General features: G+C 45.0%; 1 protein-coding gene and 1 long non-coding RNA gene across 8 annotated transcripts in view; one reads left to right on the forward strand and one right to left on the reverse strand.

Moving 5' to 3' along the window:
- Positions 1–794: 794 nt before the first annotated feature.
- PDE4DIP (phosphodiesterase 4D interacting protein) overlaps positions 795–13,914 on the reverse strand; it is a 288,606-nt gene continuing 275,486 nt past the window's right edge. For 2 of the 4 annotated variants that reach the window (XM_049702095.1, XM_049702139.1), the window contains exon 39: positions 797–1,811. In XM_049702095.1, coding sequence (XP_049558052.1) covers positions 1,685–1,811 — 127 coding nt within the window. In that variant the 3' untranslated portion in view covers positions 797–1,684. Of the gene's footprint in view, positions 1,812–2,016; positions 2,244–13,914 lie in introns of all 4 variants that reach the window. The other 2 variants (XM_049702093.1, XM_049702136.1) reach the window with 2 other exon arrangements.
- Positions 2,408–13,914, forward strand: part of LOC117203150 (uncharacterized) — a 40,583-nt gene continuing 29,076 nt past the window's right edge. Inside the window, exons 1-2 of one of the 4 annotated variants that reach the window (XR_007473590.1) lie at positions 2,408–4,776; positions 5,317–5,480. This is a non-coding gene — a long non-coding RNA (uncharacterized LOC117203150). The remainder of the gene's footprint in view (positions 4,777–5,316; positions 5,481–13,914) is intronic. The other 3 variants (XR_007473592.1, XR_007473591.1, XR_007473593.1) reach the window with 3 other exon arrangements.

Consider the following 13,914-nt stretch of genomic DNA (forward strand, 5'->3'; position numbering starts at 1 on the left):
GGCACTGAGTTTGTAAAGCCACCTGCAGCAGGTCAATCTTTGAATTGCGCAGCCACAGGGAGAAGACTCAGATTTCAGCCCTACTTCTGAATTCCCACTTGGATCGGCTTGGATTTCAGCCCTGACTCCATGTGTGGGCCAACCTACCAGTGTCTGTGTGCTCCCAGAACTCTTAGAGGTGGAGCTGCACCCACTGTGAGCACACCAGAATGAGGCTGCCATGGCAGGCCCCGTCCCTCCCTTAGGGGGTGTGTTAACAGTGGGGCTGCAAGGCTGGACCCTGGGCTTCTTCCTGCCCATACTGCTGGTTGTGGCTTGGACCATACACCAGCCCCTTCAGACTGTCTGTACACAGCCAACCCCAGTCCTCTCTCTGGGTCTGTCCCCTGAAGCCCGAGTTTCAGCCCTCTGCCCCCGTGTATACCAGCCAGTGTGTGTCTTGGGCTGGGGAGTGCAGGGAGGTGGCACAGCCCCTCTGTGCTGGTCTGTCTCTGTTTTGCCTGCTGCAAACTGGCTGCTGCACTCTTCTCTGAGCCTCTGAATCTTCCTTTCTGTCCTGGATGATCTCCCTACCAATGAAGGGGCTTCCTAAGGTGAGGGAACATTTCCTCTTTCACAGCTCCTTCCCAGGGACGCAGGTCCTGTCCCGATTTCTTTATTTCTTTCCTTTTGTCCTACCCAGTTTTGTGGTGATCTTTCTTGCAATTTTGGTTTTATGAGATCTTCTGCCAGCATTCAGCAAGCATTTTGTGAGAACTGTTCCACATGTAGATGTATTTTTGATGTATCTGTGGGACGTGAGCTCCACATCCTTTTATTCTGCCATCTTGACCCGGCCCCACTAGCTTCTGATTTTTAAGCCATTTTTAACACCTCAAGTTTTGTTCAAAGAGCTTGCTAGAGAATATGTTACTGTTTTAAATAAACATTGAGAATGTCTGCCATATATATAAAATCTTTCCCTTTAAGTTTTAGTTTTTATTATTACCATATTCTCTTTTAGATCAATAAGACCCAACAATTTTCTTTTGTGTTATTGTTAACAGAAAAAGATATGTCCAAATCAAATTGCTTTCTTCACCATGACAGTATGCAGTGAAATCAATTTAAAAAGTTATATCTTGCTGTTATTATTTATTTATATTTTGCAGTACGTGGCCCTCTCACTGTTGTGGCCTCTCCCGTTGCGGAGCACAGGCTCCGGACGCGCAGGCTCAGCGGCCATGGCTCATGGGCCCAGCCGCTCTGCGGCATGTGGGATCTTCCCGGACCGGGGCACGAACCCGTGTCCCCTGCATCGGCAGGAGGACTCTCAACCACTGTGCCACCAGGGAAGCCCCTTGCTGTTATTTTTTCATAAGGTGGTATAGGAAACCCCAGAACACAAGACAGGCCTCAGGATCCCTCTACTGAAAGCTGCTTCAGAGGCAGACCCCATATGTCCTCTGACCTCGAGAATCAACTGAACTGCATTTCTCCCCACTCCTGACCTGGCATAAAGGAGACAGAATTGGAATAAGGAGGGAAGATGATGACAAAGTAAGGGTCAACCGAGAGGTCAAGGGAGGTTGCTGATTGGGGTGGAGGGCTGATGAGGATGGAATCTAGAGGGATGCCCATGAGGACCCGAGCTCCCACAGATGGACCAGACATCTGCTCCTGGAAGGTCAGAGCAGGTCAAGGATCACCTGCACACTCTGATGACAGATGGTGATAAGTTTGGGGCGGGCTCTATGGCTCCGACTGGCGCAGTAGTTTCCTTACCTCCAAATTCGTCCTTGCCTTCTTCAAAACATCGTGTGTCCTGGTCACTGAAACGAGAAAGCAGCCCCCAAGGCAGAAATTACCAGTGGGCCCACGCTTGCGTTGGATTTGTGTTCTAAAACTTGTCTTTCTGGACACTCAGCTCGGGGTCTCCTGCTGCCCCCCCCACCCCGTGTCCCCTCCTCTGCCTCCACGATTACTGATGGCACAGGAGGTTTAGAGACGTCACATCAGTCTCCCCCATCCCCTAACCTCTCTGGTCTCTGTCCATTCACAGCACAGGTGGCGGACCTGGAAGGACCCCCATTTCCTGTCCCATTCCCTGGCTGGGGGCACCCACACTGGCTGAAGATAAACTGTTCCATGCTCTCCTTCTGCTGGTTGGCGGTCTTCAGATGCTCAGCTGTGCTCTGAAGGAGACTCTCCTGTTTGGATAGTTTGGTTCTCAGTTCCAGAAGCTCCCTTTTCATGGACTCTCCCTGGGAAGAAAAACAGGCTCTGTCAACGGTCAGAAGGCCTAAAGCACCCTGTGTTCGGTGGCTCTTTACAGCTCCAGATAGGATTCTACAATCTTCTCAAGTATTTTTGGAGCAGATTTCCCCCATTAAAGCCTCTCAATCCCTCCAGCAGGTGGTGGCTCAGGATGGGCCATGAGGTGGGACCACTGAGGACCTGGAAGCCCCCATGCAGATTAGCAGAGGCTACACTCCTGTTGCTGCAGAGAACCTGACTCCAGGCCACACTGAAGTTCCCAGCTGTGAACAGGAGCTCACATTTCATGCTGACATAGTTATATCACTTGGGCATCACAAGTAAGACTTGGTCGTTAGGAATATTACGCCTGGATATCACGCCTGGGGAGCCAGGGCTGGCCTGAGGTAGTCTGCTAGTTGGTTACTATTTGAATATTTGTGCCAATCTCAAGACGGCAAAACAGCCCTTTCTTTTTTTCCTTCCCCCCAGCACCACACGGCTTACAAGGCCTTAGTTCCTCCACCCAGGGACTGAACCTGGGCCATGGCAGTGAAAGCACCAAGTCCTAACCACTGGACTGCCAGGGAATTCCCCAAACACCCCCTCCTTTGGAATTAGCATAGTTGGGTCCCCTAAAGTATCAGCGATATTATTTGGGGGTTAGAACCCCTGGGAGGGATCCTGAAACCTGCTTATCCAAGGTCACCAACCAGAAAGCAGCCTGAAATCTGAGAGCACCACGGGGAGGCTGACTCTCCCCAGGCCTGACCCTGAGACGCAGATGTAAGTGATTTTCTGGGATTCCAGGGGGTGGCTACAAGAGGCTGGGTGACTCCTGGTGACATTCTGTGATCCTGCCTATGTGGACCTGGAGGTGGGGGTGGGCTAGGATGGGAAAGGAGATGTTGATTTTTTTTTTTTTTGTGGTACGCGGGCCTCTCACTGTTGTGGCCTCTCCCGTTGCGGAGCACAGGCTCCAGACGTGCAGGCTCAGCGGCCATGGCTCACGGGCCCAGACGCTCCGTGGCATGTGGGATCTTCCCGGACCGGGGCATGAACCCGTGTCCCCTCCATCGGCAGGCGGACTCTCAACCACTGCGCCACCAGTGAAGCCCGATGTTGATGTTTTAACGTGGTCCTGAACTTCAGCTCAGCCAAACTTCAGAAAGTTAAAGAAACGGAACATTTAGGGGTTACCAGGGCTCTCGTGTCTCTGCCTCCTCCATGTCCTTTCCTTCTGCTCTTTGATTACTTATCCTGGGGGTCAGGGCTGTGGGGAGAGGGGATGGAGTCAGAGCTGCACTGAAAGCAGCCACCACGGAGGAGAGGTCTGCCTCCATCCTGACAAAAGAACCAAGGCAAAAGGAAGGCCAGCTTAGGCTACCAGGGGAAGAAAAGCGAGTATCTGCTCACCACATGCACATGCTCTGGGGAATGGGAACTGCTATCTGTGCAATGCCCTTGATCCTCTGATTTAATATGGCCCACTTTGGTTTTAGGGAAAACACTCTGCTTCCTGACGCTCACTGTTTTCTAAATCCTCACATACCTTCTGTGCAGTAATCCATTCTTGAATTTTGCCAAGGATCCACATCAAAATTTCTTGTCTACAGTTTTTAGTATATATTATTTTCATCATATTGCAAATAGAGCTATCTGTCCTTTCCTGGTCTTGCAGCATCTCTCTGATCTTCATGGTTTCTCAAAGACTATTGACAGGGATTCTGAGAATAAGGCTCCGGTGCTGTCAGTTGTCTGGGGTGGAATCACCTGGGCCTGGCAGATTGAGCTCATTAAAATCTTACTGTCTTCTCACCTGGGAGGTCTGTCTGGTCTCTCCAGGCATGCAATGGTAATTTAGAAGTTCTACCTTCTCCCTTATCTATGGCTTTTGTTATCTTCCCAAGCAGTGACCTTTCCTCTCACATCTCTTGCTCTGAAGAGGCTAATTTAGAAATAACTCTTGATGTCTCTCTCCTTTTCCACAAGCAATCTTTCATTCTGGGCTTAATCCTTTGGACAATACTCTTAGTCTTTTATGACTATTCAATAAATATAAGTAAAAATAATTTGTTAATTATGATATATTGATTTGATTAAATCAATCAACACTTAGGTCGGATTTCAGTCGGCTCCCCAATCCCCCCTCAGCCCACAGAGGAAACGATGCCCACCTGTGGATGCCCACTGAATAGTGTTGGGAAAGCTCTGGAGGATGTTTTGCTGGTACCTCCAGACACAACTGTATGGTCAGACCATTCAAGATGGCTGTTCTCTTGCTCTCTGTCCATTCTCTGCTGACCAGCCCCTCCTTCACCTACATGACTATCCAATCTGCTTAACTATAGGGCTTAATCAGTAACCACCTACATGCTTGCCCCCACCCCCAGGCTCTGGTTTCCCTGGTGAGCCTACTTCACATCAATTCTCCCTATAAATGGTCGCCTCCCTCACCGAGTAGTGAAGATTGCTGCCTTGTTCTGCCTGCTGTTTGCCGAACACTGTGGAGCGTTGCTCCAGGACCTTTGTTTAGGACTTGTAAGATTCTGTATCTGTTGAACGTTGTTTCTGTCACTGTCTATGGGCTGTTTCTCTGGTGTTGCAGCTGGGGAATTACAAGGCTTGCAGACCTGCACGGTGCAGCCCAACAATAATCGTGAGAATTAGTAACCAAAGAGGAGCCCTGAGTATATGAGTAGGAGGTGGTGAGGAGATATGGGGATAGCAAATCAGCATGGGAGGGATACACGAGCTGCAGCAAAGTCCGAAGAAACCTGAGAGAGTGTATAGGCCTCATGTTCCTTCCTTTCCTAGGTCCAAACTAGCTGTGAGTTGTGGGCAGGTAGAACAGGCACTAACTGGAATCTAGTTTGATAACTAATGACAGTATCTGCAGGGGAATTGCACAGAAGAGGTGGATTTCCTAGAGGCCTAGTGCTTGGAGCCTAGGAGTCTGAGGGCCCGTGGTTGGGAACTGTCAGGAAGTAGCCCTTTCTAGACTGAGAATAGCTATGGGAGTTTGGGGTTGCTGGGTCTGGGTAGCTCTGTTCTCTCCACCTTGTCTCTTTGCTTCTCCAGTTGGTGACTGGTGTGGCCAGGGAGGAAAGGGGCCTGGGAGTGACCACCCACCTCTGGAAGCATGACTGAGCTGAGCCTGAAGCCTCTGGTTTTCTTCCCTAAGGACTCTGTTCTCACTGCAGAGCTGAGGTGTGGACTCCAGGCCCGGACTGTAGAAGTTAGAGGTGGGTCCTGTCCCAGGAAGTGCAAGCAGGCAAGTTACACATTTGGGTAACAGATGCTCTCCGTGTTGCTCATTCTGTATCTTCAAAGATACTATCCCAACCCAGCAGAAAACCCAGAGAACTCGCATCCTGGGCCTAAAGCCTGATGGGCTGAATGCCTGGCTTTCCTGTGGCTCCTCTGAGTGGGTTCTGTGCGTGCATTACCACGTGCCCTGGCTGTAGCTGTTCAGGAGGCCGTTTCCCCTAAATAGCTGCTGCTGAGGTGTGGGCAGGACAAGGGCGTGTGGAAGGGACGGCCTCCAAGTGTCAGCAGCCTGGGGGGGAGTGTAGGGAGGAAGCCCACCTCAGTAAGTGGCTGGAGGAGGCCCCGCAGACCTGGCTCTACCACTTGCCAATCACAGGACCAGGACACAGAAGTCAGCAGGCAGATATGAGCAGATTCGGATGGAAAAGTCAGAGGATTCTGGGGACCAGACCTGGTTAGACCTGCCGCGAGGAAAGTTACTCTCTGAGCTCAGATACAGCTGCAACGGGAGCATAGTACTTGCCCTCTGCCTTGCTGGTATAAGGAGCAAATACAGAAAAGCAGACCTCGGTGCTTTAAAATCTGCGAAGCTCTGCCTAGGGGTTGACCTCCAGCAGCTCCCTAATTACAACCAGAAACAGGAAGGCCTGGGCCACTCCTACCGCTTCCGCGGGCAGTGGAGCTGAGCCTGTGTTCCAGCTGCTCCCGCAGGCGGTCGTTAATGCAGATGGACTCCTCCAGGCGCTGGCGCAGGTTCCGGATTTCACCAAGGTGCTCCTCTAGCAGGTCAGTCCCTGCAGTCACCCAGCAGGACAGGAGGAGGTGAGAGATGGAGAATCCTGGTCACTAGTGGGGCCCATATTGGGGGTGTGGGGTTTGGCCAGTGGCCTCTCAGCAAGATCCCTAAACATCACCGGTCTCTCTCACGGGCATCCAAGAGCTAAGGTGACTTTGTTTAAAGAGTAAATTGGCTTCAAACACAGGACAGCTGGTGCTAACCAAGCCCCATGGGCCTCCTCCCACGCAGGGGTTCGTGTAAGGGAGTTGTAATTGTACCTGTACAGCTACCAGGGTAACTGGTAAGTGTAAGGGGTTTCACACGGTTTAGAAAAATCACTGAAGGCTGTGGATCTCAGTCTAGGACCTAGACAGGTGTGGCCATTTCCTGAGTTGACTTCGAGTATAATAGGGAAGGCCTCACTCTACCCTAATACCTTTCCTCTTACTGACCCTTGACTGAACATTCGTTAGCAAGGGACAAAGCCCTTCCTCCACCCTTAGAGAGAAGGCCTAAGGTAAAAGTTAGTACCTCATGTCAACTCATCCTATGTGATTAATGACTAGTACCCAACGCTTCCCTCAAATTACTTTTAATCTGGAAAAAAGAAACAGTCTGCGCTGATCCAGGAATCTGAAGGCTGATGAGAGAGTTGGAGAAAACACCCTCAAGAAAATAAAAAAGATGCGGTAAAGAGCAGTGGGTGGGGTGCTAATGACCAACTACATCAACTGCCTCATTTTGCTTTGGACGCAGCCTTTTTCTGAAAGTCACAATTCTCTTGCTGTTGGAACTGGGCTGCATCCCAGCATTCAGCTGTACAGCTATACCTCTCCAGCTGGTAAGATGTCTCTCAGACCTGACCAGGAGAGTTTGGAGGGAGAGGGAGAGTTTCGTTTTGTACACAGGATTCATGTAAGGGGTAGGGATCTGTGTAGAAATAGCGCCACCCCCGCTTTCTGTAACAACTCCTGATTGATGGAAGAATGTTCTGTGACTGTTCATGCCTGGCATTCTGGAAGGGTCTGAGAGTGGGCTGTGAGGGGACCAGGATGCAGGGACAGAGAAGAATGAATGTGACAGCACAGAGGTAGCCACTGACTTTCTCATACCCTTGCTTAGCACCGAGGCCCTGGGCACAGAGGATAACGGATGCACTTAGGAAGGACTGAGCACTGCTAGGGCCCTTTCCTTTTATCCCCACTCTGTGAGGCAGATACTAGAGGAGAAATGGAAAACACTACCCAGATAGGAAAGGCATGGATCCTAACTGAGATTTCATTTCACTGGCTGACATGCTCGGCTTTGTGCTTTACCTGTGGGTTTGGAGTTAAGCTGGTACATGGGGGAGCCTGAAGATGGTTCCCCAGATATGCTCCCTTTCTGAGGCCTCATCATGTCCCACTGGCCTCTGCTGCCCAAGTACCCAGGCTCGAGGATTCTGCCCAGTTCTATGGTGCCCCTCAGAGGAGAGAGGGGCTGGGCAGGGTTGAGGTAGTGGGAAGAGCTGGCTTCTAAATGCTTGGTTGGCAATGTGGCTGGGGAAGGAGGATGAACATTGTTGACACCTGGGCAGAAAGAAACATGAATGAGAAGCAGTATCAGAACAGAAGGATCGGCAAGGAAGCATGTGATCGCTAAGAACAGACACTAAAGGGGACACGGCTATCAGAGGTCCCAGTCTGCTGGGAAATTCCAATCATTCTTACCCAACATGGTTCCAGGAACTGAAATATGTCATCACTCATGTCTAAAGAGTCATGAACACTCTTCCATGGGGGAGGGAGGACCTTTCATTTCATAGGCTGTTGCTTTCATAGATCCTATGAAATCATGGGCCTTCCCATTATCTCTGCTTCTGTGTAAAAAGAAGCCCACCTTGGTGGAGAGAGGGAAAGAGGTGAACAGGGCCATAGTTTAGGATATTCACATTCAGAAAACTACCTTCTTCCAGGGATTATCAATATGGGCAGTAGGTAGCTCCACCTAAGAACTAGGAGTGAGGAGTGAGGTCATGGATTAAGTGTTCAGTGGCTTTTATGGCCAAATATGTTGCTAAGGTTTCTTCCAAAATAATGTATTCTTATGCATTTGCTCATTTGCAACTCCAAAGGCCCAAAGCCATATTTCCCTGTTGCCTTGTGGTCCTTGTCATCATCTTCAGTCAATTTAACCTGTAAATTGAAGGTCTCTATATCATTACATAATCTTAGAGATAGAAATATATGTACAGCTTGTTTACCTGAAAAGACTGCTGTTTCTCTGTGGACCAGTGGAGTTGAGCAGAATTCTTTTGTTCTCAATAAGTCATCTCAGATTTTTTTCTAGACAATGATGATTTTTCTATTCATGGTAACATTTTTATAAAGAACATATACTACCTTAGTTGAGTCCTATTGAGAAAATGGTTCCCATTGTACAAAATAAATCATCACTCTCAACTAGCTTTTCCCCACTGAGCAAGTTCTGGCCAACACTTCAGAGGTTTTTAATAAGCTTGGTAATAATTGCTTAATACATGGTATTAAGGTTATTTTTAATAACATTTCAAATAGATCAGTGCAATGTGACTTTGGGCAAGTCACTTAACTTTTTAGGTTTCAATTATCTCAGTTTAGGAAGAATTTGGTTAACTATTTTTTTCTGCTACAGATACACTTTTGAGTTTCCCCACACAGCAGTGTCATCCCTCAGTTTATATGGGAGTTGTGATGGAGGTGTGACCCCAACTTTGAAAAGCAATCTGCTCACTCCTTCCTTCACTTAGTCATGAATGCTCAGTGGAACACTTGGAAATTGTGGACATTTTCACTCTTGTGAAACCACCAGCCTAGCCAATCCCAGCAGAGTTATAGTGCGCACATATCAGGGGAACTTCCCACATCTCCAGCTCACAAACCATGGGATGATGTAAGTTAGAAGATGACTCTCTGTCTTGCCCACATCTCTCTTCCTGACCCCAGCTGCTGTGCCTCTAAACGTTATTGTAACTGTGTGGAATATATCCTTTCCACCCCGATCATGGCTTATATTTCCCCATGTACATCTGAAACACAACCACAGGTTCCTGGCATGTGCCAATCCAGGTAGATCCAGCACCTGTTGCATAGAAACTGCCCTTGCATCTTCTCTTGTTGAATATACCAGTTGTCCAAAGGCAGATAAAAGTAACATCAGATTTACTACATGTATTCAAGGAGACATATGTGAAATTTTTAAATGCCTTTGACAAGTAGGAAAGAGATACTATGGAATTGTAATGAAATTCATAAGTTACATACAGAGTTTAATTCTCATAGAAACTTAAAAAAAAAACTACAGTCAACAGAAGAGGAAGTAGGGGGATAGGCATGCCAAAACTGACTTCAAGTTATATAAAACCCAATATGTTGCCATGGGGGGAATTTGAATCAACATTATAATGGGATATATCAAGAATAATAAAGTTGGGAGGAATATACCTTTGCTAAATTAACTAGTCATAAGCTTAAGTGAAGTAGAGTATTATTCTCAAATTGTCTCCACGCTCAGAAGTATATGAAAGATTGGTACCGACTAAAAGAAGAATGTGTACAATTTTACATTTTTCTTCGAGGAAAAGCACCAAGGACAATTCAAATAGAAACAGACTGATGAATGACCTGAATATAGCCCTCAATAAATGAAAGCTACTGGGAAGTATTGCTGCCTTGTTGGTTTTCTCTGTACACACAAGACTGAACAAGGAGAAATTCTCAGATTTTAGAGTGTTTGCAAGGATCAGAAATTGCAGGAAGCCAGAAATTGAAAGGGGCTGTAGGGAAGGATGGTCTCCTTCATTGGAGGCCTTCAGAGAGGAGATAAAGAGCCTTTACTCTGAGTTATTGAGCCCTGTTCTCTGTGGCCAGCATTCTAAGGTGATGTGGGGTCTGATAAAGCTTCCTGACTTACAAGGTGTATCTCAGGGGGCTGCATTTAAACCAGAAGAATCACAGCCTTCTCATTTCCAGCATAATTCAAAAACACCTTTGTTTTCATTAGAGTTATTCACTGTTGCTTGTTTCTCTTCTCACACACTTTTGGATCCTTCACTTCCACCTCCTGGCTGTACCTCTCTTTGTCCTCCCACCCACAAATGGCTCCAGAGCGCACATGGCTGAGGAAGCAGTTATCTGTATACCATTCCCTAGGGCTGACTCTTCACTTAGGAGCTGCTTGTGCTACCATATTCAGATACGACCTCTTTGTCACCTGACCTCTTTATATATATATTTTAAATTTTAGTATATATATTTTTATAATATCGTGTTTCAGGTGTACAGCAAAGTTATTCAGTTATACATATATATTTTTACAGATTCTTTTCCTTTATAGGTTATACAAGTTATTGAATATAGTTCCCTGTGCTATACAGTAAAACCTTGTTGTTTATTTTATATATAGTAGTGTATATCTGTTAATCCCAAGCTCCTAATTTATCCCTTTGGTAAATTTATCTCTTATTTCCCCTTTGGTAACCATAAGTTTGTTCCTATGTGAGTCTATTTCTGTTTTGTGAATAAATTCATTTGTATTATTTTTTAGATTCCACATATAAGTGATATCATATAATTGTCTTTCTCTGACTTCACTTAGTATGATAATCTCATAATCTCTCAACAGAGAGATTAGTATGATAGATTAGTATTAGAGATTAGTATGATAATCTCTCAACAGCAATCTCTGTTGCTGCAAATGGCAATATTTCATTCTTTTTTATGACTGACTAATTTCCATTGTATATATATTATATGTACCACATCTTCTTTATCCATTCATCTGTCGATGGACACTTAGGTTGCTTCCGTGTCTTGTCTATTGTAAATAGTGCTTCCATGAACATTGGGATGCAGTTATCTTTTCAAATAGGGTTTTTGTCATTTCTGAACATACACCAAGGAGTGGGGTTGCTGGATCATATGGTAACTCTATTTTACTTTTTTAAGGAACCCATATTGTTTTCCATAGTGACTGCACCAATTTTCATTCCCACAATCAGTGTAGGGGTCCCTTTTCTTCACACCCTCTCCAGCATTTAATATTTGTAGGCTTTTTGGTGATGGCCATTCTGACCAGTGTGAGGTGATACCTCATTGTAGTTTTGATTTGCATTTCTCTAATAATTAGCAGTGTTGAACATCTTTTCATGTGCGTTTTGGCCATCTGTATGTCTTCTTTGGAGAAATGTCTATTTAGATCTTCTGCCCATTTTTACATTGGGTTGTTTGTGTTTTTTTTGATATTGAGATGCATGAGCTGTTTGTATATTTTGGAAATTAATCCCTTGTCAGTCACATTGTTTGCAAATATTTTTTCCCAGTCCGTAGGTTGTCTTTTCATTTTGTTTATGATTTCCTTTGCTGTGCAAAAGATTTTAAGTTTCATTAGGTCCCATTTGTTTATTTTTGTCTTTACTTTCACTACTCTAGGAGGTGGATCCAAAAAGATATTCCTGCAATTTATGTCAAAGAGTGTTCTTCCTATGTTTTCCATTAAGAGTTTTTATAGTATCTGGCCTTACATTTAGATCTTTAATCTATTTAGGGTTTATTCTTGTGAATGGTGTTAGAGAGTGTTCTAATATCATCCTTCTACATTGTAGCTGTCCAGTTTTCCTAGCACCACTTAATGAAGAGACTGTCTTTTCGCCATTGTATATTCTTGCCTCCTTTGTCATAGATTAGTTGACCATAGGTGCTTGGGTTTATCTCTGGACTTTTTGTCTTATTCCATTGATGCATATTTCTGTTTTATTGCCAGTACCAAACTGTTTTGATTACTGTAGCTTATTACAGTAATATTAATCAATAATATCACTGATTATTATAATCTCAAGATGAGGAGCCTGATTCCTCCAGCTTCGTTTTTCTTTCTCAAGATTGCTTTGGCTATTTGGGGTCTTTTGTGTTTCCATACAAATTACAAAAATTTTTGTTCTAATTCTGTGAAAAATGGCATTGGTAATTTGATAGCTATTGCATTGAATCTACAGATTGCTTTGGGTAGTATAGTAATTTTGACAATATTGATTCTTCCAGTACAAGAACATGGTATATCTTTCGATCTGTTTGTGTCATCTTAGATTTCTTTCATCAGTGTTACAGATTTCAGAATACAGGTCTTTTGCCTCCTTAGGTAAGTTTATTCCTAGGTATTTTATTCTTGTTGATGTGATGGTAAATGGAAATTTCTCTTTGTGATCTTTCATTGTTAGTGCATAGAAATGCAAGAGATTCCTGTGTATTAATTTTGTATCCTGAAACTTTACCGAATTCATTGATGAGCTCTAGTAGTTTTCTGGTAGCATTTTTAGGATTTTCTATGTATGGTATCATGTCTGCAAACAATGACACTATTACTTCTTCTTTTCCAATTTAGATTCCTTTTTTTTTTTTTTTAAGAAGAGGTTGGGGGTAGGAGTTTATTAATTAATTTATTTATTTTTGCTGTGTTGGGTCTTTGTTTCTGTGCGAGGGCTTTCTCTAGTTGTGGCAAGTGGGGGCCACTCTTCATCACGGGGTGTGCGGGCCTCTCACTATCACGGCCTCTCTTGTGGCGGAGCACAGGCTCCGGACGCACGCAGGCTCAGTAGTTGTGGCTCACGGGCCTAGTTGCACCGTGGCATGTGGGATCCTCCCAGACCAGGGCTCGAACCCGTGTTCTCTGCATTAGCAGGCAGATTCTCAACCACTGTGCCACCAGGGAAGCCCTGGATTCCTTTTATTTCTTCTTCTTCTCTGATTGCTGTGGCTAGGACTTCCAAATCTATGTTGAATAATAGTGGTGAGAGTGGACATCCTTGTCTTGTTCCTGATCTAAGAGGAAATGATTTGTTTTTCACCGTTGAGAATGAATATAGCTGTGGGTTTGTCATATATGCCCTTTGCTATGTTGAGGTAGTTTCCCTCTATGCCCACTTTCTGGAGAGTTTTTAGTATAAATGGGTATTGAATTTTGTCAAAAGCTTTTTCTGCATCTATTGAGATGATCATATTGTTTTTATTCTTCAGTTTGTTAATGTGGTGTGTCACATTGATTGATTTGCATATATTGAAGAATCCTTGCATCCTTGGGATAAATCCCACTTGATCATGGTGTATGATCCTTTAAATGTGTTGTTGGATTTGGCTTGCTAGTATCTTGTTGAGTGTTTTTGCATCTATATTCACCAGTGATGTTGGCCTGTAATTATCTTCTTTGTGGTATTCTCTCTGGTTTTGGTGTCAGGGTGATGGTGGCCTCATAGTTGAGCTTGGGTGCGTTCCTTCCTCTGCAATTTTTTGGAATAGTTTCAGAAGGATAGGTGTTAACACTTCTCTAAATGTTTGACAGAATTTGCCTGTGAAACCATCTGGTCCTGGACTTTTGTTTGTTGAAAGTTTTTAAGTCAGTTTCCATTTCAGTACTTGTTATTGGTCTGTTCATATTTTCTATTTCTTCCTGGTTCAGTCTTGGAAGTTTGTACCTTTCTAAGAATTTGTTCATTTCTTCTAGGTGTGCATTTTATTGGCATGTAGCTTTTTGTAGAAATCTCTTGTGATCCTTTGTATTTCTCTGCTGTCAGTTATATCTTTTTCATTTCTAATTTTATTGATTTGAGCCCTCTCCTTTTT

This window comes from Orcinus orca, chromosome 1, assembly GCF_937001465.1.
Source record: "Orcinus orca chromosome 1, mOrcOrc1.1, whole genome shotgun sequence".
Taxonomy (NCBI): domain Eukaryota; kingdom Metazoa; phylum Chordata; class Mammalia; order Artiodactyla; family Delphinidae; genus Orcinus; species Orcinus orca.